A 27,864-nucleotide genomic window follows, 5' to 3' on the forward strand; every position below is an offset into this window, starting at 1 on the left:
AGGGTCAGAGAGGTAGTTAGGGTTGGTGTCTTAAACTAAGCGCGACTAAGCATTGAGGGAAGGGTCGGAGAGGTAGTTAGGGTTGATGTCTTAAACTAAGCGCGACTAAGCACTAAGGGAAGAGACTGAAATGTAGTTAGGGTTGATGCCTTAAAATAAGGTCGACTAAGCATTAACGGAAGGGACGGATGAGTAGTTAAAGTTGATGCCTTAAACTAAATTGTTTTAACTTAAGCTATTTAAGATATTAATTATTGATTTGCACATTTTACATAACTTTACCAGTATCTTAATGGTTCATGTGATTGCAAATTTATCACTTGTCCATGGTTTGATTCTTGTTGAGTGAATTTTTCCTCCATTATACTTTCTTTTATTATGAATTAATTTTTATAAACTATTTTATTAATTTATCAAGAATTTTGAACAAAATCATAATAAGTGGTGTAGTGGTTACCTCTGTGCTTTTACTACGTGAAGTCCCGTGTTCAAAACCTTACTTCTGTGTTTTTTTTTCCTTGAAAAAACATCATTAACATAGTACTTATACGAATTTTGGAGCTTTAAATTAAAAACTCTCAACGTAGTACAGTGGTTGGTGCTTGGGCCAAATACTTTCAGGTCTTGTGTTCAACACCTATCTACATTTTTTTGGTACCTTTTTTTATTATTAAATGCAGTGATTGTTGTCTTGTTGAAATTCATTCACGTACAGCTCTTGTGTTCAACACAAAAATTCCATTTTTTCTAATAAAATATTTTTTGAGATAACGACTTTTGTTAATACAATTAAAATTCCAGAACACACTAATCATGCCAGAACTGAAATTTGACAACTAGAGGGTCCTTCTTAAGCAAGACAGTATCAAATTGTAAACAAAGAGTTTAGAGAAAAGGAACATATCAAAGATTACAATGAAGTGAAAACTAATTGCTATGTAGAGCATGTGACAATATTATTGCAGAAGTGAAAACTTAACACAAGGTGCTGCAACTACTCATCTAGCCAACCCGCTGAATTCCTATGCGCAAAAGGGGTACCATATTTTTTTGGGTAAGCCAAAATGTATTAATACTAGCACAACGGGTGCTAGACCCAAGTACATGAAAAAAAACAGCCGCAAAACAGAGCACATTAAAGTACCACTTACGCTGCCAAGAAAATAATCAAAAGATCAAAAGAAAGAACACAAGAAGCAGTTTGCAAAACAATTCATTAAACCCCTTAGGAGACATATACCAGCAGCCCCAAAATTACAACGTGCAGCAACCAATAGAGCCCTTCATCATTCCTTTTGACAGCAAACCAGAGTTATACCAATATCCTCACCAATTCCATGCTTCCATATATATTGCTCAGTAGAAATTCCCTTCCCCACAATTTGCTTACACTTTATTGGACATACATGCCTGTTGTTCCTTGATCCAGTCCTGAAAGGAGTATTTGAAATCTTTTAAAGGGGTACCATATAAAATTAGATAACTAAAAAATGACAACCAAAGGGCATTTAACCATGTTTGAAGCATCAAAATTTGGCATACACATACCTTGGAGTTAGAAACACACAACAAGTGCCTTTCTAGCACCAACACGGGAATACCATTTCAAGATTTTGAGATTGAGATAGAACTTGATCGGTTGAGGCAAAGAGCCAAAGAGTTTTGAAGCATGAAATACTTTTTGTCTCTCCACATTCTATGCTTGAATTTAGTTCTATTTCACATATCAACATTGTACAGCTAAAGGCCAATCATGATGGTATTGTTTGACTAGTGGCCAAAGTTTGGACTGAAAAATAAACAGATTAGCTGCATGCTTATGTAGCTGTTGTTTCATTAAATTAACTTATAGTGACAATGTTATTGTGATATACGTACGATCAAAATTTAGAAGTCCCAACTGTGCTGAGACTTGTTGGTAATACAATATTTCCTTTTGAAGGCCAAAAACAAGTGCCTTTCTAACAATGTCAATATATTATCTTAACCAGCAGCATACACATCAGCTAAATAGATATGGTCTTCTTCCTCCCTTACACTTTCCATTACCTATAAAATTGAGCAAAACTCAGTTATGTCAAAAACCCTAAAACCAGAGTTATAACAAGTTCGAATATAAAATCCGACCAGAAACAAAATCCCTTCAACCAAAGTATGAAAATGGATAATAAATTTCGACAGAATTGAATAAAAAAGCCCTAAAACCAGAATTCCTTCGTTTGAAAATGAAAACCGACAAGAATCAAAAACCCTAAATCCCGAAGTAGGATAATCAGTCAACTCAACGAACCAAATACCAGAAAACCTGAAGTAAGAAAATGCAAAATCAGTGACCTAAACCCAAACCAAATACCAGAAGCAAGAAGATGGAAACAAAAATTCCATAAACTGAACAGACGACGACAGAACAGAGGGAAGTACCAGATGCAAGAAGATGGAAACAAAATTCTCAGAAACTGAAACAGAAAAGGGAAAAATAGAGGGACTTACCACGTTGACTATGAAGACGCCACCCTCGACGATGAAGAACGGCCTAGCCGACAACCCCGCCGTCCGCCGTTGGTGAATATGAAAAACCCTAAATCAGTGAACTCCTTTCAACACTGCCTCTCTATTTTCCTCTTCAGAATCTGGAAACTTGAACAATCTCAATTTTTCCTCTCTTCTCATTAATGTTAATTTTGAAAATGCTCATTAATGTTAACCACACTAGTTTAACTTAACCCAACCTCACAATTTTAATTTTTGAATTTCTTTTCTTTTATGTTTTTTGAGATCTTTAAAAAAGAAAAAAAAAAGAAAAGTCAAAGATTACAGTCAAACGTTTCTTACTGGCCCACATCACTATGGTATGATACAATTGAGGTATGGTAGCATTCACCTAAAATTATATATTTTAACTTTGCATGTGTAGCATTTACTTAAATAAGTACTGGAAAATAAAATGGCAGTTTCATGTTGCAATTGAAAGATGAAAAACTGAGAGCTTAAATGTTAAGTCACAATCAAGGAATCTTCAAAAGCAACTCGGAAATATTTAACCAACTTAATTTGAGTTCTGCATCTGAATTAACTGGATGCTCTGTCTTCTAACCCTTACCAATAGGAACATTTAGAAAGGTGAAATTGATGATGAAGAGAAACTGTTTTGTACAATTTAGACAAATAGACATCACTCTTTTTTCTTTCTAGCTGCTTATGTGTACGAGTAAACCTTCATTTTCATGCTCTTTGTTCTTCCTTGCAAATGAAGATGGGAATCTTAAATTAACAGAATAGCTAGAGACTTTTCTGAACATTTAAACATGAATAAGCTTCTGTTTTATTGCAGTTTTATGGAAATCATCCCAGGTGTTGTATCTTATCTTATCCATATGTGAGTTCCTTGGATTTGCCTAAAAAAACCCTGTTTGCAGATTGTACCTTTTATAACATTTTGTTGCTTTACAGTGGTTGGATTGATCTAAACACATATATTTCAACTTTTGAGGATGTGAGTTTAATCTTATAACTTCAGGGTGTTAAGAAGTCTCTATCTTGGATTTAAATTTTTATAGCATTTCATATTATGTAAAGCCATGGTAAAAGGAGTAGGTAGAAGAATCACTCCCTGAACCTAAGGAAGAAAGATGAGGGCAGAGAAAGGCTTATTTTGATTAATTTTAATTTTGCTAAAGATGTTGTTAAGCAGTTTGTATCCTTATAAACATTTGTTTCGTAAGTTATACTTTGTTTTGATAAGCCAAAGTGAATTCAATCTAACCACTACTAGAAACCCATGTATACATTGTCAAAGAAGAACAAAAAGAAAAGGTGTCACCAACAAATCTCTACCTGTCCAATAATCCTCTCATCCAACAATGGTCGAAACCAAAATTGTGTATGAAAATAAAAAGATTAATACTAAAGTAAAATTTAATTATAAAATGATAAACTGAAAACGCGTTTAAAATTTTAAATTATTAGGATAGAAATTTGATTTCAAATTTAAACTTAAAATATAAAATCATTATGAGAAGCACATATATGTTTGTTTCGACATAAAATAGTGATGTTAAAATTGTATAGAATATTTATTTTATTCTATATAAGATATTTTCTTAAAAGCAAAAACTCATTTATGTTTATTTAGAAATATAATAAGTAAATTTCACTTCAAAAGTGATTTTAAATTAAAATTATAAAAGTGCTTTTTTATACAATATTACATTAAATAACATAAATTTGTAAAGAATTTTTTCTTCAAAGAATTATTTAAGAATAAAATCATAAAATTTGAATTCAAATAGTATATATTACTATGAAAAATTTGATTTAATTTCTCTATCCTCAACTGTAATTGATTTTCTTAAAAGATACTCAAAATAGCTGAAGAAAATCATCAAAATATGTTCTTTTTTTAATTTTGATTTTTTGTAAAAAAGTACACACATACACATGAGAAAAAAATATGAAAGTGATTATTTAACAAAATAACCAAAAGAGAGAGTAGTTCATACACAAATACAAAACAGGTTCTGTTGTTTTTTGATTGCAAATCACAATGCAAAACAAGTTGAGTTCAAGCTCCGCTGAGGAGATCGCCAGTAGTATAGACATCGTGTGGGAGATCCTTCTACGACTGCCGCTGATATCCCTTCTCCAACTCAAGTGCGTTTCGAAGCAGTGGTTGACACTCATCTCTGATCAAAAGTTCCGTGAGTCTCACTCTCTTCACCGCCACCAACACTACCCCACTTCTCTTATTTTCTCGGAGTGTGGTCAATCACACATCCTCTCATTCACTGCCACAGCTCAAACTCTCCGTGTTTTCAATCTCGATTTCCTCGACGAATCCAAAGTCACCGTGATTCGTTCCTGCAACGGTCTTCTCCTATGTCGTTCCACATCCGCGTACGTAATCTCATGCACCCCAAAATGGAGCAATGCTTCCGCCTACTTCATCTGCAACCCGATCACCGGAGACTTCACCACTTTCAACTTGCTCAGCCACCCATGCTGGAACAAAAAAATTGAACTCTATCTTGTTTTTGACCCTTCCATATCACCTCATTGTAAAGTTATTTCAGTTGCACCCAGTGAGGAGTTGGATTCACAGTTTGATTGGGTCTTCAATGTATATTCCTTCAAAACTAGTTCATGGATTCGCCCCGGGGTTTTTCTCTCAACCCCATTTGAACTGGATGCTGCTAATGGGATTTACTGCAACCGCGGTATTCATTGGTGCTGCACAGCTGAATTCTCTGTGTATTTTGATGTTGATACTCAGTGCGTCAAAAATTACCCAATGCCTTTGTCTGATTTGGAATGGGAGCGTCGATCTATCGCGTGTTTTGGAGAATCCGGAGGGCGATTGCATTTGATGCTTACTATTTCTATGCAAACTCATAAGTATGATCTTTTTGAGATGAAGGAAGATTACTCTGGGTGGTCATTGAGGCACTGTGTTGAACTTAATCAAGTTGAATTGCCATTGACATGGAACTTCTTTTACATTGTTCGCACAGCAAAAGCAAAAGAAGATAAATCAATGTTGGTGTTCATTGTAGGTAGAGAAGCTGCCATTTCCTATGATCCTGTAGATCAAACTTCAAGAAAGTTATGTGAGTTTGAGAAGGGTATGAGATATACGAATACAAATACTAGTTTTGTCTTGGGTGGCATTTTTCAGTATTTTGAAAGCAAAGCTCTTGTAGAAACTTGTACTGATGCAATGCATTAATGGAAGTTGCAAACAAACTTTGTTTATTCTCAAATACTCTAATGCTTTACCTCCTAAGTCAGACTCTGTTATGACAACTTTGTTAATTTCCTTTGAAATCTTTGAGTTTTTCATTCTTGTAATGGGTGCTGAATCCATCTTCTTTCTTGGCAGTAATATTATTGTCTTGCAATTTGCTTTCCAGTTATCCACTTTCTTGCTTGATGTGTGAGCCATCCATGTTTCTGAAGTTTTATGCTGTTTAATTTGTTTGGTGATTATTAATTTCGACTCATGCTTTGGATTTTATTATGTTATTTTGGTTTATGTGGTGTCATTTGCCATTTTGTTGTTTGGATACCCGCTAATGCCGGTGGGTGCAGAGTGCTTGTTAGTACTCACTTCTCGGCAAAAAGTGAATAGAACTCTTATAGATTTCCAAACACACACTTAAGTTGTTAGACTTAGCGGGATTGTGTTCTTACATAATTAGATAGTTTTTTTATCACTACTTTCCACACAAGCTTGTCAAATATTATGTTAGCTATTAGCACACAACCACTATCAAGGTAATTCTTGCTTGATCAAGGTAAACTTAAGCGTGATTTATGAACAAGTATAAAACTACAACAAAACTACAATCAAATTGGTATGCACTTGTTTTATTTCTCAATTTATTTGAGAGAAAATAATTGAGAGAGGAGCATAAGTTCACAACTCAAGTTTAATTTCTCAGTGAGAACTCACCCCCTAACATCATGCAGGACTAAAGTATTCGGCTAAGGGTGCTTATGACAAGCCATATTCAAAGGAATTGGTGGATCAGAAAATGAACCATCTACAATTTGATCAAACACCCACTTGTTAGCAGCCTCAGTAAAATGAACACCATCCCAATTAACCGAAACCGATGGATCCTCACATGGTTTTCCCAACAGGATCTCTTTGCCATGAACCTTCACCTTTGCTCCACATCCAATGTGTATGTTGTAGTTGTACTTCCCACCGTGCCCACAACAAGCTCTCAATGGTTCCCCAAAACCTGCATTAGTTATCAGACAAAACTATTATTTGATTCCTACCATAATCACATTCTCATGGACCAAAACAAGCTCTAACAAAAGGATTAATTACCATGTTTCTTTGCTTGACTAATGAGAGAGTACTTCACTGAGTAAACATCAACATATGTAATAGAAGCAGAGTGAAGCTTTTTCCTTAGTTGAACAACAGCTTCTTTTAATTCACGGTTGAAGAACTGAGCCACTTCATTATAAGGTTTTGCACATCCTGCTTTGTCCACTTCATGTGCCTTTACAGGGTGAAGATCCATGATGTATGGCAAACAACCAACAGGACCAGTATTATGAATCCAGAATGACCTTCCTCCATGACTATATACATACTATAACCATGCAAACAGATACACATGTTAGAAATGTGATATAAAATCATTCATGTACGTGTCATGTACTAAACTCTGAGATAATTGGTTTATGACGACACAAATATGCCCGTTATTGATGCACTTGCTAGTACTTGTTATGGATTACCTTGATTGTGTTCTTGAATTGAGCCAAAACATCAGGAACACATGCTCTAACTTGATCAGTGGACATGTTGTGGAAGTAACCAGCGGTTAAGTCATTCTGACCAATATCAAATGTGTACAATGCACGGGAAAAATCTTGTGCTTTTGGTAACAACTTTTCAAATACCCCACCTGAGAGGAAAAAAGAATTGATGACACAATGAGGTATTTTAATTGAAGTGACTATCACTGTCTTTGGAAACACATTCAAAAATAAAAACCACGTTATAGGCAAAATTGTGGATATACGCAACTTTTTTTTTAGCTTCTGCTAGTGTAGAATCAATTTTAAGCATGTATCTACACGCTTAAACATACAGTAAGTTTATGTTTGATGTTAAGGACAGAAGTGATTCTGATGGCTGCATTCCAACAACCTCCAGAAGTGTATTCTCTGTACTGTTCTATTAAACATGAATACTGGCATGTGTAAGAGAGTAATAAAATATAAAACTCAAGCATTGCCAATACCTTTGTTGCGAAAAATTTGAGTCCTGCGTTGAAAATCATTGAACTGATTGAATTGAACATCCAAAGAGAAAGGACTGAAGCCACCAAATTGATGAAGGGTTGTATTCTGGGGTCTAATTGTGGATCCAGCAGTTGCAAAGTTGGCTCCATGGCTAAAATTTGACCCAACAGCATCAAGATATGCATTCAAATAGGGGAGTCCTAGCTTCTTTGCTTTTTAATCCACAATTTGGGAAAATAAATGAACACTAAAATTAACAATTTGTTTTGTCAAGAATCAAGATATAATAATCACTAATCACCCAAGTTATCATTTTTAATACCTACCTTGCAATTGTCTAAGCAAATAGATTAAACTCAAAAGGAAAATGATCCGTAGACACATACTCCTTCCGTTCCTAATTATAAGACCTAGTTTCAAAATTTTCATGTTCCTAAATATAAGACCTCTTACAATAATCTAGCATAAGGTTTTGTATTCTTCCATATTTACCCCTCACATTAATTGTATGTTTTCAATTCCAAAGTTACCACCTACCATTAATTACTACTAATGCAACTAACTATGACTTTTGATATAAATGCAATGATTATTATTGAGAGAAAATGACAAAGGGTAAATATAGAAGAATGTATGCATTTTTAAAAAATCAATACACTAATTAGTCACATTAAATGTTTTCTTAATAAGCGCAATTTTTTGGAATAGGTCTTATATTTAGGAACAGAGGGAGTATATTGCAGAGGGATGGCACCCGCGCGGGGCGGGGGCGGGGAGTGGCCCCCCCATCCCCGTCCCCGCATCTCTCTTTTGTCCCCGTCCCCATCCCCATTCCCCACGGCGGGGTAAATTTTCACCCCATCCCCAATCCCCACCTCCCCACGGGTCCCCACGGGTCCCCATGGGGACCATTAACACATCATTAAAAATATAATAAAACTAAATTAAATATAAAAAATACACAAATTTCTTCCTGGACCACAAATGTATAGAAACCACGGATGAGAATAGAACATGTCAAATTCCATGAAAATGTATATTGAAGTTCAAATAACATTGATCAAAATTCATAACATTAAGTCTACAAATAAGAAAATTGACATATAAAATTCAACATTCAATCCAAAAAAATGTGAAGTCTATCATCCAAAATATCTCAAAAGTCAACGCCGAAAAAAGTCTAAACTCTGTAAAAATACAAATCATCCCGCAGTCAAGTCATCGCCAAAATGTTAAGTCTTCAAGTAACCATTAATCAAAGTTTCTACAAAAAAAAAAACAACTAGGGTTATAGAAAAGGAAGAGGGATGGGACCAATGTGAAATAGGGTTATACTTATAGTGGTAAGAAATCTAGGGTTTTATAATTGACTGTTTGTATTCTTTTTTTTTACAACCGACTGATTGTATTCTTATTTTTAAACTTTTATATATAATTGGCTATTTTTTTTTTGAACTCTATATAATTGGCTATGATACTTTATATTTTTTATTACCTACTTGACTTTGATTACTAAAGGTATTATTAATTTTTTACATATATATACGGGGCGGGGTCCCCGCGGGGCGGGGAGGGTGATCCCCATCCCCATCCCCAAATTTGTTTCGGGGGGATTTTTGTCCCCATCCCCACCCCCACAGGGAAAAATTCCCCAGGATCGGGGCCCCAAACGGGGCAGTCCCCACGAGAATTTCCATATACAGGTGGAAATTGTCATCCCTAATTGCAGTTGCAGACATCCCAACTCCCAAGTAAAAAATGAAGAGACGAGAGAGATAAAGAGAAAAATAAAGGCTAAAAAGCACTTTTGGCCCCTGATGTTTCAAGTTTGTGCAAATTCTGTCCCTACTCTATTTTTGTCGATGTTTCTACCCCTCATGTTTTCAAACAGTGCATCGTCTACCCCTCATGTTTTCAAACAGTGCAGTGTCTACCCCTGACGGAGGGGTAGACGGTGCACTGTTTGAAAATATGAGGGGTAGAAACATCGACAAAAATAGATATGGGCAGAATTTGCACAAACTTGAAACATCAGGGGCCAAAAATGCTTTTTAGCCAAAAATAAAATATCTATTAAATATCTGCCGTGTTTCTATGTGTGACTATTATTGAGCTAAAAATGATTAGAATTAATTGCTATGTTAGGAAGAATATTTTAAGGAAGGAATCCTTAAGCAAAACAAATATTGTCCCATGCTGTGTGGGAGGGCGTGCCAACAAACAGTCAAATTTGTTTGATATCACTCGTGAAGAACGATAATAATCATAATATGAATATCCATACGCTCTGTCGGTGGACATTTTTAAATCAAAAGAAAATGATTTTATGTTTTCTAAAAAATTGAAAACCAAGCATTTACATACCATGTAACAACTTGTCTTTCACTATATAGATTTAATTTCATCATAGCATAGCAGCTTTAAGTTCTAGTTGAACCAAACTCATTTCTAACACACCCCTCACATAAGAATTCATTTGAGCTTGAATCGTGAACAATAATGCAGATTCACATATTATGTGCTGAAATTCAAATTTTAATTAGAAGAATTTGGAGCGACAATGGTGGAACGAGACAATTTACTCTTACAAATGGATGATTATATTTCTAAAAATAAGTCAGGAAAATATTAAAGAAAGAAGCAAAGAGATAGAATAGAGGTAGGTACCAATAAAATCAACAACAAGGCGTCCATCACAGTAGCGGCTAGCAGGGTGATGAAAGAAGGACTCTCCAAAAGGAGGGCCTGGTTGTCCAAATGCAGCAGAAAGGCCTCCAGTGTCAGAATTTGAGTCCCCAAAGTTGAATATTGCAGGGAAATGGCACTCCCTTAATGAGTTTGTAAGTCCCACACAGACACAGAGCACAAGCACAAGGGTTATTCCTGGTACCATCTTGCTCAAAGGCTTCATAATCATATGAAATGAGAAGGGTAACAGCAGCAGAAAGGGATGGGATTTGGAAAAGGCAGAGGACTATACAGACAGGCCGAGAGATAACATAACAATAATCTATATATATATATGTAAAGCACACTTGAGTTTTAGCATTAAATACATAAGCAAAACTCAAGTGTTGCATTGTATTAATTAAAAGCATAAAAAAAAACTTTGTGGTAAATATATTAAAATTGAAAAAATTTATATTTTAAAAAACTATTCAACTACTTACATTAAATAACAACATTCATAAACTTAAAATTTACATGAGTTTTGTGTTTCAAAAATATTAATAATTAAATTCAGTAAGAAAATAATATTTATTAAAAAATAATTTAAATAAAATAGTTTTAAAATTAAAAAATTATATATGTAAAGGAGACTTGAGTTTTACATTAAGTACATTAAACCATAAAACTCTCATACCTTTGTATTAAAATACATTAAAAAATAATAAATTTTCTTTGTGCTAATATATTACAAAATAATTAAAAAATGAAAAAAATTGTGTTGTCAAAAATTATTCAACTACTTACATTTAATAACAACATTCATCAAATTAAAATTGACTTTAAAAAACTGAAATTATCTTAAGTTTTGCATTTGACACATATTAAAAATTAAAATTATTTAATAATAAATAATATGGATAAAATATTTTAAAATTGAAAAATGCCGCTAAAACGTATTTAATAGTAACTATAACATATATGTGCCTTATTGGAAAAAAAAAATTGATCTATGATATATTAGGAAAAATTACTCAAGGAAGCATAATATAGAAAAATAATAATTACCAAAGTTGAATAAATGTTTATTGCGAGAGGCCTAGCCTATCCACTTAACGTGATTGTAGAGCCTCAAGGATTAGTCTCATTGCTATCGGCTATGAGAAAAAATTCGCAAACCAAATAAGTTGAAAAAAAATTAAATTCACAAGATAATATTTTATGCTATTTTTTGTCAAAAGAATATTTAAGTTATAACTTATTATAATTCAAAAAGTTAAAATTAATTTATTCTTCTTAGTCTTGACATGTCACAACAAATGACTTTTCCACGTGAAAAATATAAAAAATGATATTAAAACTTATTTAATGACATTAAACACTTATTACTTAACATTTTTACGTAATTTAAATATTTCAAATTCACTTAATAATTTTTCATATTATTAAATAAATAAACATTTTAATTTTTAAAATTATTTCTATGCTAATAATTAAATTTGAGTAATTTTAATTATTTTTTTATAACAAAAGAACTTTATTATAGAATGAGAAAAGATGATGAGAACAACCCTATGAAAAAGAACTATATTATATTTATTGAAATGTCTTAACACAATTTTTTATATTTATAATTAAAAAATATTTTGATTTTATTTGGTTAAACTATAATAATTTTTATATAATGTTAAAAAGTATTGTACGTAAACCCGTGCAACGCACGGGTATAATATCTAGTGATTAGTAATTGTCTACACCCAATTTTGTCCCCCTTATTATTATTATTATTATTATTATTATTATTATTATTATTATTATTATTTCATAAAAACAAACTAAGATAAGAAGAAAACAAACAAAAAGTGAAAAAAGGGAATTCGGTTGAGAATTTGATGAGTTCCTTTGATTGCTGTTCAAATTATTTCTCCTAATTGGGACTTGGCAAAAGAAAGAACTCACTTCTCTCCCAAAGAGGTTGCAGGCCTCAACCTTAGACCTTCATCCTTTGAGTGCATACACTTGATGGTTGCAAAGAGAAGGTTTGAGTAGAGTGATGCTGCAGTACATACATTCATTTTGAACATTGCTCATGGTAAAAGTTAAGGACCAAAACCAGCAAGGAGAAACCCAAAAGTGGGCAGAAAACAGAGAAGAAAGGAAACGAAAAAGAGAGTACAGAAAACACCTTGGGTTGATGATCATTGATCTCCAATAGTGAAAAAATAGCAAGCAAACACACCCTAAACATATTCTTCTTAATTAATCCTTGCTTTGCTCAATGAATTTGATATGCTTGATTTTATATTAATTGCAGTGATGATAAACTGATTGCACTTGAACTGAAATAACTCAATGTTAATTTTATTTAACAATTCAATGCAATTTACATATTATGATAATTAACAAAAGAAATCATGTTGAAGAAGCTTATCCCTTCACCCCTTCATAAAATTTCCCACTTCTGTATCTCTTTCCCAATGCCTATGTGAACTTTCATCATCATGTGCTGTAACATAAAAAATTAAAATCACTATCAATCAACTAGAAATAATTTCATAGTGGTAGTGGAAGGGAAGAGAATCAAAATTGAAACATCACCTCTGAGAACCTTCCAATGCCTCTTTTCTCGGCCTTCAATAGCAACCCATCTGTTCCGATCTTGGAACTGGGTTTTTTGGCTTAGGATTTTCCTATATGAGCCCATTTGTTTTGGTCCATCTTTCTTCTTGAAAGCTGGACCAGAAAAATCCAATGTTTGAACTATGCAATAGTTCATTTTCCTTGCTAATAAACTTAGTTTCTAAAGGTTCATCCTTTTCCTTTTTCACTTGTAAATGTTTGTATCAATTGTAAATATGTGTTGTCACTATAAATACATATCTAATATTGATATAAAAACCAATAAGGTTAGTAAAAAAACTCTTGGCAAGCGGTAGGATTAGAGGGGTCACAATGTTGTCTTGTGGAGTTTCTATACGGAGCTTCCCTAATAGTTATTGGTTCTTCATTTAATTTGTTACTGACATTGTGATACTACAATCTTGTATCTATTTCTTAATGGTTCATGTGGTAGGTCATAATGTTTTGGATCCTTCAATTCCAACTTTGGCTTCTTCAAGCCTTCCATTTCAATTTTGGCTTCCCCAAGCCCTCTAAATCGTATTTCCGGCTTCTTCAAGCCTTCCATTCCAACTTTGGCTTCTTCAAGCCTTCCATTTCAATTCTGGCTTCCTCAAATCCTCTGATCTTAACTTTCGGCTTTTTCAAGCCTTTCACTACAACTTCGGCTTCTTCAAGCCCTCTAATCCCAACTCTAACTTCTTCAAGCCTTCCAAGCTTTCTGTTATAGGCTACTACTTGAACATGTTATAGGCTTTGATTTTCAAGTTTAATAAATCATGAAATCTTGAAAACATACGCGGATTGTAACCACAATAGTGTTTTGTATTTTTCTTTTACTTAGTAATTTGTGGTGGTCAGAACTCCTACAAGTATCACTATGAACAGGTTTAATGACGATGATGGTCGCAACTCGCAAGAAACTATACACATAAAAAGAATAACCATGATCACGGTACTGATTAACAGATGAATTCCTATTCACAATCCATGACTTAGTATGGTAACTTACCATACTATTCTGCTCAATGACCAAATGATAATAGCCAAATGGATGATTTGGTTACAGTTGATTACATTAGGTTTAACCTCTCCCTGAAAGGAGAAAAAAATAAGTGAAAAATAAACAAATAAACAAACAAACAAAAATAAAACAGAACTTCCACTTAAATTAGAAAATATCTCAAGCAATCTAAAATCACAAAGACAGATCATGCTCATCAAACCCGCCAACAGGGTCAATGCCTTACGCCCCTTCTTTATAGAACCTGGTAAAAAAACGAGAAACCCTTTCATGGTTAAAAGCATACAGAAATTATGGTCTTACAGTCATACTGTATAACACCAACCTTGGAGGATCTAATATCCAAAAACTGATCTTAAGTTGACAGAAGATTATGCAGTTCTAATCCTTGATCAAGGGCATTCACAGGAACAGCAGTGCCAGAGTCTTTAAATGCAGTTGAAACCTTTAAAACGCATTCCAGTATTTCATTAAGAAAGCAATTATAATTCTCATGTGCCTTTCTCATCTTCTAATTTTATCACAAATAAAAAATGGTCCTCAAGTAAACACTGACAACAAATTGAGCTTTTATGAAAGTTAAGCATGCTAGCCAATACTTAGTTGACATATGAAGGGAACCTTTTGCTGTATCCAGAGTTAAATCAATCATATCTTGCAAACAATGCTTTAGTCTATGGCCTGCGAACAAATAATAGTTTGGAATGTGTACAAGCATGCATTGTTGGATACATTTGCAGATTAATACATGATGTGTAGCCAACTTTTATATATTTGTGCTTAGTGTCTCTTCCAACCATTTTCACCTACTTTCTCTTCCTATCTCTCTCTTTATTTCTATCATATCTCTCATCACATCCCTCACATCTATTCCTATCTCTCTCTAGAAAAGAAAGTGTAATGGTTGTGAATAAAAAAAATTTCATGTGAAGTTGTATGCATGAACTTACAAGCACTTATATGCACATCACTCTGTACATGACTTCATGCACATCGGGTAGTACATATGAATATGATACATAAAACCACATCACCCAACAGCACTACTCTTATAGTTCAAGTTAACAGTTTCAACATACACAAAACAGTCTTCTTTATAGTTTTCTGCTTCGTCAAGGATATGTTAACCTCAAAAATGTATAAGTGTCATTATTATTAGCATAAACAAGGAATAGTCCAACATAGAAAATCATTAAAGGGAAAACGATTGCAGAAACTTAAAAGGAAGATCGGAAAACATAGTCAGGTAGAAGTGACATACTCAACAAATGTTTAACCACCTCTAATTTCCTCTGCACACCTCACACATGTCAAAAAGCCAAGGGAGACATTAGTATCAATATAACTATGTATATGTATATTAGCTTTAAAATTTACAAGCTCTAAAGTAAAGGGTAAGGTAGAGGTTGCATTTCAAACTTGCAGTCTCATGAGAACAAGTATATTACTACTACAAAGGAGACACAAACAAATGGAGTACTAACTCTTTCACTCCATGTACAAATTCCTTGCCAATGAAAGCATTAGTACATGTCTAAATTCTCTAGCCTCAATCTCTTCAAAAATCAATGCTAGTTCAAAACATCATTAAATTCGTTGCTGTCCCAACAATGAAAGGTTCCATTAACAATCTAGTCAAGAAATAGAAAAGAACACCCAATGCAATGGAAATCGGAAGCGCAGGCAGAGCTTGGCGGCACACAGACAGCAAAATAAGAGTGCACCCTAGTCCTGATATAATTGCAAGGTAACAAGCATACACTGTCATCAGATCATACATTGCAGCTCTACCCACAAGAACACTGTAGAACACAAAATCCCCAAGTCCAAGCTTAATCCCCCTCTCAGAAATTTCCTCATCATCATCCCTTCTCCCCATTTCTCTTCCATTCTCCATATCAGTCATCTCAACAAGTGGAGACATTTCCTCATCACCAACAATCTCACCCTGTCTCCCATCGAATCGCATTGCCGAATTACCCACCAATGGAGATCTTTCCCCTTCTTCATCATCATCCACATCACCCCTCCTCCTATGCCGTTCCTCATCCTGCAAATCCTCAACCCTCACAACAACAGCACCAGAATCACTCTCATTCTCATTCTCATTCTCATTCCTAACCACCGAAGAAACCGCCTGAAGCTCGATGCTAGAAGATTCCGATTCCGAAACCCCAGTAACCAAATTCCCCAAAGTAGAACCACCACCGGTGACCGTGGGCCGAGCCTCGTAGACAAGCGCCGGAAGCTCCTCGTTCCTGCTAGACGCCAGTTCAACAAGAAGCTTCAACGGTCCACCGGGAGCCAAAACGGCGACGAGATCGTAAACAGCAAGAGCCACCAGCAGAGTCCATGTGGTCCACTCAGGAAGCTGAGTAAACCATGCGGCGACGATGATGCCGAGGCAAACCATATAACTCTGGCGAACCAGAATTGGAACTCCGGCGGCGAAGATAGAGAGCACACCAACAACGGTGAAATTGAAGAGAAGCAGGAAGCAGGTAGGGGAATCGAGAGGGATGGAGTAGCGCTGGATGAGGGAGAGGAAGATGGATCCGCCCATGGAAGCAAGAACGAAGAAGGCGGAGAAGCGGATGTAGTGGCGGAGGAAGGCGGTGCAGTTGTAGTAGTAGAGGAGGACGAGGAGGAAGGTGACGATAGCGATGAGGACAACGAAGACGACGGCGTTGAGGAGGGCGCCTTCGAGCTTCTGTGCGGTGGTGTCGGAGGGATTCTCAGCGTAGACGAGGTTGGCGGCGGTGCGGAAGGTGGCGGAGACGGTGGTGGTGGAGGAGGAGTAGACTAAGAGGACGACGAGGAACATGCAGATTGAAACCGGTGACATTACGCCGATTATCTCGACGCCGATGGATTCCAAAACGCTCGACTCCATTGATTTAGGGTTTTGTGAATTGTGAGAGAGATTCAGTCTTCACATTGTTCCGATTTCATCTTGCTGAAGCTTTGTTCTGATCTTAAACGAGGGGAATTAGATTTCCCACCCCCTGTTTTAGATTTCCCACCCCATTTAAAAGTGGGGAAAAACCAATATTGCCCCTCCGTGTTTTAGTCCGAAACTTCAACCTTCGGATCAGTACGAAACTTCATCCTTCGGATTAGTATGAAACTTCAACTTCCGGACACCTCTGACAGATTCTACCACCTTTTTCAGCACCATTACTCCATAGCTTCACCTACCTCACCACCATTATGGCCTGCATAAACTCCTCAACCACCCAACCACCCCCCATTTATGGCTGAACACACTGTTTGGATTGGTCCTCGTGTTATTACCAACTTTGATTTAACAGACATAACAGAAGATTGATAATATGATTCATGTTTGTAATGTTGTAACCATGTCTGTAACCATATTATTAGCAAGAATATTTTCCTTCAGTATTGTAACGAGGTCTGTTTGTCCCATATTATTGTCACTGCATTTTCACGTTTCTGTCTTTGTGACAGTATCTGGTTTGAAAGATCCGAATCTTGAAGTTTCATATTAATCCGGTTTTTCAACTCTCGGACGTCTAAAAAAGGGGGGTGGTAAATTTAATTATGAAGCAGTCCGAAACTTATAGTCCTGGATTGATCCGAAACTTAAAGTCCTGGATGGATCCGAAACTTAAAGTCCTGGATAGATTCGAAACTTAAAGTCCTGGATAACTCTTACCAAGCAGCAGAATGCAGTAAGTTAAGACCAAACCAAAAGGCATATTCATCAATTACAATCTCAACCACCACCACAATTACAAACCAAACATTTCAACCCAACAATTCGTTAGGCAAGTCCTCCAAGACGGCCACGACACCGATCATGTTATTTTAACTGTAACTAAAGAATCCGAACTTTTAACTCTCGGAATAGTCCAGAACATCAACCTCTGGACTGGTATGGAGGTTTAAGTCCCGGAGGGTAGTCCCGGCATTTTTTTAAAAAGGCTAGGGTGGCAATTCTAAAACAGGGGGTGGGAAATCTAATTCCCTTAAACGAGAGAGTTTCCTTTTCTCAGAAACTTCTTTTTTTTCATTTCCATTTTTTTTTCTTTCCGAATTTGTAATGTGTGCAGTAATTTTAGTTTAAACTCGATTAGACAAACTCCTCCTTAGAGAAGATAGAAGAAAAGCAATTATAGTTCTTTTGAGTCAGAAAAGCAATTATAGACTTATAGTTGAAGCCAAAAAATTATTGGGTCGGCTTAATGGAAGAGATTATGAACCTGACTATTAGAAAACCAAGTGAGGTAGAAGAGAAAGTAGGTGAAAAAATATAGAAAAGAAAACGAGAAGTAAATAAATAAAAACTCATTTCTAAATTAACTATGTACATGTTTGTTTTGGTGTTGGAGTTAATGCCAACGTTATTTCATGTATCTCAAGGCACCAATAGAGAAGCTAAAATTTATCACTTTAAGTTTAACATGAATCGGAGAAATAGAATTTTGACATTTTGGCTTTAACATAAATCGGAGAAGTAGAATTTTGACATTTTGACTTTAACATGGATCTACGTTGAGTTCAACAGAAATCCAAACGTACGTCGAATCTCATCATTTCAAAGATGTTTTTACCTCCTAATGTGAAAGAAGGGGAAAAACGTGAAGTTCAATCTCAATGAATCATGGCTTATTTAGGCCCGGTTTGGAAACACAGCTTAATTAAGCGTTTATGACTGCTTATTCATAAGCCATTTTAAAATATTTATTGAAATAAATCGAAAATAAGCTATATATAAGCATAAACTTTTTTTCATAAGCTATCCTGAGTAACTTATGAAAATAAGCTCAAAACAGCTTATGGTAGGTCATAAGTTGTTTGCATAAGCTCTCACAAACAATACAATGACGTAAGAGCTTATGATATCAGATAAGCTCAAATAAGTTCTTCCAAACGGGGCTTCAAACAAATTTGCCAAATTTATCAGCAAGTTCCAAACAAATTTGCCAAATGTTATGTTAGTTGTTAATTGAAATCCATTAAGTTAATACACACGCCTTAGTTGAAGGAGGCAGTATCTCACATTCTCTGATATGATCAATCTGAACTAATTAACAAGTGCTGAATAACATCAACTAGGCGTGAGCAGAAAATCAGACTCACTAAAACTTCTCCAAAACCAAATGCAAATCAAGTCACCCTAAAAAATCCCTCTATATAAAATCCCATTTGATCACGTTCATTACCTCCCAGAACCATAATTAAACATGAAGCATTTCAAACTACAATGCTATTCAATTACAAAATTACAAATGCATGGCCTGTATATGGATGGGCAGGGACAATTAATAGGCAACATTTTAATCTGATAAAAATAAAAGCACTAATAATACATGGCCTGTTTGTAAGGCAGTTCAATGTTCGTCTCTTGCCGGAAAAAACTTTGATTACTGTCGCTGCGTTATAAACACGGACGAAAATATGATAGTTAACCCCATCATATTTTATATGGTTGATTCCACATCCTACAGTAGAATAGAATCATATCCTATGCAAAGGGATTGCCCCCCAAAACTCAATGAACATGCTCCGAAAACAGGTCTAAACAGAAAGACTGAAAGAGCAAAGGCACTAGGTCTCATTCTCAATCACTTATGGTTGATGAGCAGCCAAAAATGTCAAACCACCTACATAATTGAACCAAAACCAGAATAGGATTACAATAAGAAAATCCTATTGATAGAGATTAGAGATTTGAAATGTATTAACATCCTACTAACAGATATGTTATTGCATTTACTTGTGTGATCAATACCAAAAAAAAATTGGTTGTAACAATTGCAGAGATAAAAGATAGAAATTAAACTGTTCTGATATAAAAACCTAAGAGCTAAACGGATGAGCAAAAGACTGAAGAGTTTATTTCAGTAGGTGGCAGATGCAAGTTGTTCAAAGTTTAGCAAACCTGTTATCTGATAAGTCAATAGTAGTGAAGGTACAGTAGCTCCATAGTACATTTCAGTCTGCAGCATGCAGGGTACGGGTTTTTCCAACACTACTAGCTAATAAAAAAGGAAAATACATGATAAAAAGAAAAGTAAAGGGTCAACATAGGTCCCTAATCAGAGTGTTCTATGAAAAAGAGGAACAAGCCACAAGGTGATCATTCTATTCTCAGTCTGTATCAGGTTCAACTATGCTAACTTCAATGTCTTTTAAAGAAACAGATACAGTTGTAGGAGGTTTTAACTTCAATATTTGTCAAGGAAACAAATCCATCACAATCTTGTTTTAATATCGATTTATTACCCTGATGCAATCCTTCACAAGTTCTTCTTAATAAGCAGTGACTAATTGTCTATGAACAAATCACAATTAGCCTTTTCGATGAGAAATAATCTGGTATATCTACATGACCTTCAACATCACAAAGAGCACATTAGACCCACAAACACTCACATGCTCTGACAATCTTCTGAATCTGCATGTCTTTAGATGAACCATGTCACAATAGAACTAAAATGTAATTAGATAAAAGGGGCAAACAGAAGCTAGAGGCTCCACTAGCCAAAAAGATAGAATAAATAGGGGAATAGTAAATAAGCTCCAATAAATATTCTTTAGTCCAAATGAGATCTTATTCACCTGGATGCAGTACACAAGTTTGGAGGAATTTTGCTGACTTTAGTATATTTTATAATCTAAGAAAGTGTATTGTCTATTGCAGAACAGCAAAGTGCTATAAATATTCCTATGTGGCAAATATTAAATCTGTCATTCACTTTAAGCACGCTCCATTTAACATGACTGAGAATATTGCTGGCCCAAGACAAACATATTGGTCACATAATTTGAACTTTTATAAGTTTCAACTGAAGTAAGAAAAAAAAAGAGGGAATAGGAGAATTTGTCACTTTCATCAATACCTTCACTGTTTGATACTAACCACTTGAGCCCAGAATATCATTTATCTTGTTCATGACTTCAATTAAGAACGCCAATGAGGTGAAAATATATAAAAGGAAAAAATAAGAGGAGGTGAACAAGAGACAAAAGTACATATGGTTCAAAAGTATTTTTTTTATTTCAAAGAGTACTCCCATACACAACACTATTAATGATACAAATGTGGAAGAGTTAGGAAAGGTTTTAAAACTCTACTCTCACATAGAAGGATCCATCTTATCTTTTAGTGAACCTTGGATAAAACAAGTAAACTTCCATATTACTATGTTAATTTAAATTGAGGAAAAATTTCCCAAAAGAAATCTTTTTATCCAAATAATAACACACTATATACACTTTAGGATGCTGCACGTTTCAAATTATGGCACTCATGAATCATGATATTATGTTGTTCTTAAAAGTCATGAATGCAGCATATAACATGAGATGGCTTTTATATTTACTGGTATTAAATGTTTTGAACTTCTGTACCTTAAGTCCTTTATTATCTTTCTGAACAAATGGTTCTAATGTAGATTAATATAACTGTTGCATACTTGCTTACAATGGGAAAACAGGGTAATTGCTTTTCTTGAAGAAGCAGATTTTGCATATCATGTTGATTGTTTGATTGAATAATTGCAGAAAGCCTATTTTAAATGTGCATATGAGTGCTTTGATAGACGCAGAAGGCAGGAGGAGATAACCAATTGTGTTGAAAATTGCAGCATTCCTCTTGCTAATGTGCAACAGTCTTTTGATCATGAGATGGCATTCTTTCAGGTAAGCTAGCTATATCCTGGAATTCAGTGGTTATAATCTTGCGGCAGAGAAAGAGAGACAGAATATAACCCCCCAGAATATATCCTGACTTGCCACACGTTCTTTCTGGTAAGCTAGCTATATCCTGGAATTCAGGTAAGCTAGCTATAACCCCCCAGCAGACATGCCAAAGCCATAATCTTGCTCTTCTTGGAAAAAACGTGTGGCAAGTCATCAAGGGTGAGGATAAGCCTTGGGTCTCTTTGGTGAAAGAGAAGTATGGTGTGCATGGGAATTTTCTTTCGGCCCCTGTCAGACGTGGCTCAGTTGTTTGGCGGGCTATTTTGAAGACTAAGGAGGTAATGCAAGGTGGGTTTTCTTTTAAGCTGGGGAATGGTAGTTCCTCATTCTGGTTTGATGAGTGGCTTGGGAATTTTAAATTGGGCGCCATAGTTCCAGCGGTGGATATTCATGATGTACAGCTTACTGTGTGTGATATGGTGAGGGGTGGTTCCTGGGACTTGGCTCAGCTGTATACTAGTCTTCCGAGTGACATCATTGATTCGATCTTGGCGCGCGGGTGCTTGCTTAATGAGCGAGTTCCAGATTGCTGGACCTGGTCATTTGACTCTTCAGGACTCTATTCTGCTAAGTCTGGGTATCAGTGGTTAATTCATGAGCGGTTGCCTCCAGCGGTCGTTGGCGCATATGCTGATTGGAATTGGATTTGGCGTCTCAAAGGCCCCTTTAAGATTTTGTTCCTGGTTTGGCTTGGATGCCAGAAAGCGCTTCCAGTTAATCTCCTCAGGTTTCAGCGTAATATGGCAGCTTCTCCTATGTGCTCTCGGTGCAACCTCTACCCGGAGACAATTTTGCACTGTCTGCGTGATTGCTGGTTCGCTCGGAGGGTGTGGCTTCGTTTGGGTCTCGCGGCGTCGCATCCTTCCTTTGCCTTACCAGAGCCTAATCAGTGGTTTAAGCGGGTCGTGGAGGAGGCAGAGGCGGTCTCGCTTGCTGCTATCTGGGCAATTTGGACCGCTCGAAACAGAGCATACTTCGACCACACCTTTATTCCTGAGGAGAAAGTCTTGCGATCGATTCTTGATCAAAAGGAGCTGTTTTTGCTTGCGTGGCCTCCGTTGCAGAGAACGTCTGAGCCGAGGTTGGTTTCGTAGATCAAGCCAGTTGGGTCTGCCATCGCGATTAATTGTGATGGGAGCTCGCTTGGTTCTCCGGTGCGTTCGGGATATGGTGGTTGCCTCCGGAACTCTAGCGGAGATTGGATCGTGGGGTTCCTGGGTTATGGTAGACAGGAATCGGTTCTCCATATGGAGCATCTGGCGATTTTCCATGGGTTACGCATTGCTTGGGACTTGGGAATCAGACATGTTGTTTGTTTCTCAGATTCCATGCTAGCTATTTCATTAGTGCGTGATCCCCCCTCTCAGTTTCATGTTTTTGCTGTTTTGGTGAATAACATTTGTGCCCTGTTGAGGCGTGACTGGGAGGTGCGAGTGGAGCATATTTTACGTGAGGGGAATTCTTGCGCGGACTTCTTGGCCAAGGCGGGTGCTATGCAAGATCAGAGCTTCTATATGGTGCACCATCCCCTGCCAGGGATGGAGAGTCTTCTTCTGGCTGATTCCATGGGGACTGTGGTGATTAGGTAGTAGGGTTGGTTTTTCTTTTCTGTTTTTCTTTTCCTTTGTTGTTAAGCATCAAAAAAAAAAAAACGCAACCAACAAGTAGTCTAGGATCCACATAGCACGCAAGTAGCAGCAAAGTTCTAGACAAGTCCAAGCAATTAAGTAGCAGGTATCAATCACAACCACAAGTAAGTCCCCTTTGCTGCACCATCACATTGGAGATGGCCCCAACATGAGATGCAAATTAAATGGAAGCAGTCCTACAAAGAAGAAAGGCACTCCAACGGGCAGGATTTCCACTCATAAAGAGAATAAGTGAAGCTGCAAAATCTTGCTTTGAGCCAGTGCCATGTACGAGCTTGGATCAGATCAAGAAGATAGCTTTGATCCGTGACACCATTCCTGAAAATTATTGAGTTCCGCTGAAGCCAAAGCGACCAAACAGCAGCTATCCAGATAGTTAATTCCCCAAGACGCTGATTTTTATTCCTTGCTATAGTGGTGAACTGAGCAAAATTTGCCACAGCTGAAGTCGACAAGGCCACAGAAATCCCCAACCAGTTATGTAGTGCTTGCCACACGCCCGTGGAAAAGGCGCAAGTGAAGAATAGATGGGCGCTACTTTCCTCTACCGTAGTGCAAAACAGACAGCTCAACTCTTCCGGATTGATAAGGACTCGGCGTCGCCTTAAATTGTCTCTTGTTTGAATCCGATCCAGCATCAACCGCCACACAAATGCCCTCACGTTAGAAGGAGCAGGCGCTGACCAGATTGTTTTAAAATCACACACCGGGGTCGCCAAATGATTTACCTGCAAAAAAGAGTAAGCTGTGTTAACAGAATAAGTCCCACCCTCTCCCGGCTCCCACACCCACTTATCACCCCGCCCTTCTATCACCCTCCCACAATTGATGACTAACTCCAGATCCTGCAACCAAGATAATTCCCTTCCTCTCAAACCTCGTCGCCATTCAAACCTCCACGTCCAAACACCACCTTCCCAAAACCCAAGCTCTTTTATGCTGCAATATTTATTTTTTGACAGATTATACAGCCGGCGGAACCTTACTGATAAAAAACCTGAGCCAAGCCAATCCTCAGACCAGAACTTAGTCTGATCTCCTTCCCCAACCAGTTTTTTCAACCCCGAAGAGAACCAACCATCCGCCTCTTCAGGGTATACAGACATTATGTCATTCCACCAAGATGAAGCACATGAATAGTCATCAGATTGTGCCTTAATAACCCTCCTCCAGAGGCTATCAGGTTCCGTCAAGTACCGCCATCTCCATTTCCCAAGCAAGGCTTTGTTGAAAGCAAAAAGATCCTTGATACCCAACCCCCCTAGATCCTTGGGTTTACAAACATCCGCCCATTTCACCCAAGCAATTTTATTTTCATTATCTGATCCCCCCCATAAGAAATTGCGCATGAGGCGGACACAACTTTTGCCAACCCCTACCGGCAGCTTGAAAAACGAGAGGAAGAACAAGGGTAAGGCAGAAAGTACACTCTGTATCAAGCAAATCCTGCCTCCAAAAGACACTGTTCTTTGCTTCCATTTAGACAGCTTTTTCCTGATTTTAGTAATTACCGGTTCCCACAGTTGTGCCCCTCTTGCTTTCCCCCCCAACTGGGATACCCAAGTAAACAAAGGGAATTGTCATCAATTTACAGTTTAACACAGTAGCAAACCTAGCTAAATTATTCCCTTCCACTGCTATCCCTGCTAATCTGCTTTTGTGGAAATTAACTTTCAGACCTGATGCCAGCTCAAAACACCTCATCACACATTTAATTATTGCAATATTACTCATAGACGCCTCTCCCAAAAACACCGTGTCGTCAGCAAACTGCAACATTGAAATTTCCAAAGCATTATTATTTCCAAACCTGAACCCCACATAGCTGCCATTACTCACTGCTTGAAAGAATAATCTGTTCAGCCCTTCAGCTACAATCAAAAACAAAAAAGGAGCTAAAGGATCCCCTTGTCGTAGCCCTTTCTCCATATTAAATTCCTCTCCTGGGCTACCGTTCACCAAAACAGATACAGTAGCTGAGCATAAGCAGCTTTTGATCCAATTAATCCACTTCCTGCAGAAGTTCATACGTCCCATCATATAGAACAGAAAATCCCACCTTACGGAGTCATACGCCTTCTCGTAGTCAACTTTGAAGCATATGGTTAGCTTCTTAGCTCGCTTCGCTGCCTTGACTGCCTCATTGACCACCACAACACTGTCCAACATCTGCCTTCCACCTAAAAAAGCGAACTGTTGCTCGCTAATTAGCGAACCCAGAACCTTCTTTAGTCTGATAGCAAGTAACTTTGAGATCACCTTGTACATACAACCAATCAAAGATATGGGTCGGAAGTCATTTAGATTCTGTGCAGCATCCACCTTCGGGATTAAAGCGATGAAAGACGCATTGCTGCCCTTCGGCCATACTCCGCGCTGCCAAAATTCATCCACCACACGCTTGAAATCTGGTTCTAAGAGCTGCCAAAAACGTTGTATAAATCTGAAATTGAAACCATCCGGACCTAGGCTCTTGTCTCCTCCGCATTCCCACACGGCTTCCTTGATTTCCGCTGCATCAAAACGCTTAGTTAAAAATATGTTATCTTCAGGTGATGTGGATTTAAAAGGGACTCCATCCAGCCTTAAACAATCCCCGTTGTCTGCTGCAAATTTCTTTTTAAAGAAATCAGTCACCTCCTCCTTCACCCTCATCGGATTTTCCTCCCGCACACCCTCAACCAGGAATCCCACCATAGAATTTGAGCGTCGCCTCCAATTGATCAAGGAGTGAAAGAATTTGGAATTCTGATCCCCTTCCTTTAGCCATCGTGATCGTGCTTTCTGGCAAAGAAGTGATTCATGGAGCTTTAAAACTGACCAGAACTCCTGAAGAAGTTTCTTCCGCTCCTCAATCTCATCTATTGAGAGTCCCCCGTCCTCCTCCTTTTTATCTAAGTCGTTTATCTGCTGCACCGCGTCATTCCTCCTTTTTCGTAGATCACCAAAAACCTCATGGTTCCACGACTTCATATCTGATTTAAGTGCTTTTAATTTTTCTTTAAGCACATAAGCACCCCAGCCATCAATATGGATTCCCTCCCATGACAGCTTCACAAACGCCGGGAAGCGGTGATCTTGAAGCCAACAATTCAAAACATTAAAAGGCTTTGGGCCCCAATCTTGTATCAAGCATCTCAAAAGCAATGGACAGTGATCTGAAATGTCCCGATTGAGAACAAGCTGTGAACAATGCGGCCAAACCTGAAGCCATTCATGTGAGACTAAGAAACGATCAATTCTACTTTGTGTCTGACCATTGGGCCTTACCCACGTGAATTTTCTCCCAGCCAATGGAATATCAACCAGAGACATCTCTGCAATGAAATTGTTAAATTCTGTAATTTCCCTCCACTGATTTTGTGAACCTGTTGAGATCCCCCTCCTTTCTTCCGTGGCCCGAACAGCGTTAAAATCTCCAGATAAACACCAAACTAGAGAATGATTAAAATGTCGCCACTGCAGTAAACTTGTCCACATAATCCTCTTCTCTTCCAAATTACAAGAGGAATACACATTAACTATCACACATTTAACATCATCACTACCCCACGCACCAACCAAGCCCAGAAAGCCATTACCAAAAAAGCTATCAGTTACCTTGAAAAGATCATGCTTCCAGATACATAACAGGCCACCTGCTCGATTCACCGCAGGCTGGGCAAGCCAACTGAACTCTGAGTCTCCCCACACTTGCGCGCAAATACCTCTATCCATAACCTCTAACTTTGTTTCCTGGATACAAACTAGCTCAACTTGTTCCTTTATCACCATCTCTCTGATCACACGCCTCTTGGCCACACTGCCAAGACCCCTCACATTATACGTTAGTAGCTTCATGGAACACCACCTGAACCCCTTGTAGGTCCAGCACCCATTGTAGTGCTAGCACCCTGCTCATCCCTTCGTTCCAATTGGGCCAACCTGCTGATAATATCATCTTCGTTTCCCTGGAATGTAATTCCCAGGTTGAACCCTTCATTCCAAATGCTCCTGGCTTCAGCATCCACGTCCTTGAGCCAAACTGGTCGGCTACTCTGACTCCCATTCGATTCAGAGCAAGAACAACTAAGAGGGTAGAAAGCCTGTCTCACCTTCTTTCTAATGGACGCATCTTTGATGACCCAAGACCCATCAATTGAGGCTTGCGTCTTCCCTTGCAGCGTTGACAAGAGTTATGTGTCCCTAGTTTTGATTTTTGTTGCATCCTCGTTTTCTGGAGGAGCCAAGGGGAGGACGGTTTGTTCTACTCCTGCCATTGGTGCTTGAAGAGTATTTGGCCTTGATGCGGCGACAACTTGTTCTTGAAGGGTACCCATGTTTGTGATTTGTGGGTCAAAATCCCTAAATTGTGTGGTGTTCGCAACAATTGAAGCTTGTTGTACCTCCTCACGTGCATCATTATCAATTGCC

At 37.3% G+C, this 27,864-nt stretch overlaps 6 protein-coding genes and 1 long non-coding RNA gene across 8 annotated transcripts; 3 read left to right on the forward strand and 4 right to left on the reverse strand.

Annotated features, from left to right (window-relative positions):
• Positions 1–910: 910 nt before the first annotated feature.
• On the reverse strand, positions 911–2,728 carry LOC130729956 (uncharacterized). Of its 2 annotated transcripts, XR_009016186.1 has the most exons (3): positions 2,491–2,697; positions 1,549–2,049; positions 911–1,431 (listed from the first exon to the last, which is right to left on the reverse strand). It is a non-coding gene; the product is annotated as an uncharacterized LOC130729956 (long non-coding RNA). The 2 variants fall into 2 exon arrangements; XR_009016185.1 differs by having other exon boundaries at positions 911–2,049; positions 2,491–2,728.
• Positions 2,729–4,543: 1,815 nt separating this feature from the next.
• LOC130722595 (F-box protein At5g07610-like) lies at positions 4,544–5,722 on the forward strand. Its single transcript, XM_057573372.1, has one exon. It carries the CDS (start codon positions 4,544–4,546, stop codon positions 5,720–5,722), a length of 1,179 nt encoding a protein of 392 aa, XP_057429355.1.
• A 615-nt stretch (positions 5,723–6,337) lies between these two features.
• LOC130729958 (GDSL esterase/lipase At3g26430-like) lies at positions 6,338–10,769 on the reverse strand. Its single transcript, XM_057581812.1, has 5 exons — positions 10,432–10,769; positions 7,764–7,976; positions 7,255–7,424; positions 6,836–7,106; positions 6,338–6,743 (listed from the first exon to the last, which is right to left on the reverse strand). The coding sequence occupies exons 1-5, from the start codon at positions 10,679–10,681 to the stop codon at positions 6,481–6,483; spliced, it is 1,167 nt and encodes a 388-aa protein (XP_057437795.1). The 5' UTR covers positions 10,682–10,769; the 3' UTR covers positions 6,338–6,480.
• Positions 10,770–15,410: 4,641 nt separating this feature from the next.
• On the reverse strand, positions 15,411–17,054 carry LOC130729957 (presenilin-like protein At1g08700). Its single transcript, XM_057581811.1, has one exon. The coding sequence runs from the start codon at positions 16,965–16,967 to the stop codon at positions 15,651–15,653; it is 1,317 nt and encodes a 438-aa protein (XP_057437794.1). The 5' UTR covers positions 16,968–17,054; the 3' UTR covers positions 15,411–15,650.
• A 4,287-nt stretch (positions 17,055–21,341) lies between these two features.
• Positions 21,342–22,896, forward strand: LOC130722639 (uncharacterized). Its single transcript, XM_057573448.1, has 3 exons — positions 21,342–21,425; positions 21,605–21,742; positions 21,856–22,896. Exons 1-3 carry the CDS (start codon positions 21,342–21,344, stop codon positions 22,894–22,896), a joined length of 1,263 nt encoding a protein of 420 aa, XP_057429431.1.
• Positions 22,897–23,049: 153 nt separating this feature from the next.
• LOC130722649 (uncharacterized) lies at positions 23,050–23,391 on the forward strand. Its single transcript, XM_057573458.1, has one exon. The coding sequence runs from the start codon at positions 23,050–23,052 to the stop codon at positions 23,389–23,391; it is 342 nt and encodes a 113-aa protein (XP_057429441.1).
• Positions 23,392–24,150: 759 nt separating this feature from the next.
• LOC130722655 (uncharacterized mitochondrial protein AtMg00310-like) lies at positions 24,151–24,800 on the reverse strand. The gene is made up of 2 exons (XM_057573463.1): positions 24,449–24,800; positions 24,151–24,179 (listed from the first exon to the last, which is right to left on the reverse strand). Exons 1-2 carry the CDS (start codon positions 24,798–24,800, stop codon positions 24,151–24,153), a joined length of 381 nt encoding a protein of 126 aa, XP_057429446.1.
• Positions 24,801–27,864: the final 3,064 nt, after the last annotated feature.

The sequence above is a fragment of the Lotus japonicus genome, chromosome 1 (assembly GCF_012489685.1).
Source record: "Lotus japonicus ecotype B-129 chromosome 1, LjGifu_v1.2".
NCBI lineage: Eukaryota > Viridiplantae > Streptophyta > Magnoliopsida > Fabales > Fabaceae > Lotus > Lotus japonicus.

Bases quoted from the DNA above. Each gene is read 5' to 3' on its own strand.
- LOC130722649 (XM_057573458.1), top strand. From the start codon at position 23,050: ATGGAGCATCTGGCGATTTTCCATGGGTTACGCATTGCTTGGGACTTG.
- LOC130729958 (XM_057581812.1), bottom strand. From the start codon at position 10,681: ATGATTATGAAGCCTTTGAGCAAGATGGTACCAGGAATAACCCTTGTG. The intron at 7,977-10,431 runs GTACCTACCTCT...TGGATTAAAAAG, and splicing joins CCTTGTTGTTGATTTTATTG to CAAAGAAGCTAGGACTCCCC. The intron at 7,107-7,254 runs GTAATCCATAAC...GCATGGTTATAG, and splicing joins AATTCAAGAACACAATCAAG to TATGTATATAGTCATGGAGG.
- LOC130722595 (XM_057573372.1), top strand. From the start codon at position 4,544: ATGCAAAACAAGTTGAGTTCAAGCTCCGCTGAGGAGATCGCCAGTAGT.
- LOC130722655 (XM_057573463.1), bottom strand. From the start codon at position 24,800: ATGCGCAATTTCTTATGGGGGGGATCAGATAATGAAAATAAAATTGCT. The intron at 24,180-24,448 runs GTTTTTTATCAG...TCTTTTTTGCAG, and splicing joins TGAGGATTGGCTTGGCTCAG to GTAAATCATTTGGCGACCCC.
- LOC130722639 (XM_057573448.1), top strand. From the start codon at position 21,342: ATGGCACTCATGAATCATGATATTATGTTGTTCTTAAAAGTCATGAAT. The intron at 21,426-21,604 runs GTATTAAATGTT...GAATAATTGCAG, and splicing joins GATGGCTTTTATATTTACTG to AAAGCCTATTTTAAATGTGC. The intron at 21,743-21,855 runs GTAAGCTAGCTA...CTTTCTGGTAAG, and splicing joins ATGAGATGGCATTCTTTCAG to CTAGCTATATCCTGGAATTC.
- LOC130729957 (XM_057581811.1), bottom strand. From the start codon at position 16,967: ATGGAGTCGAGCGTTTTGGAATCCATCGGCGTCGAGATAATCGGCGTA.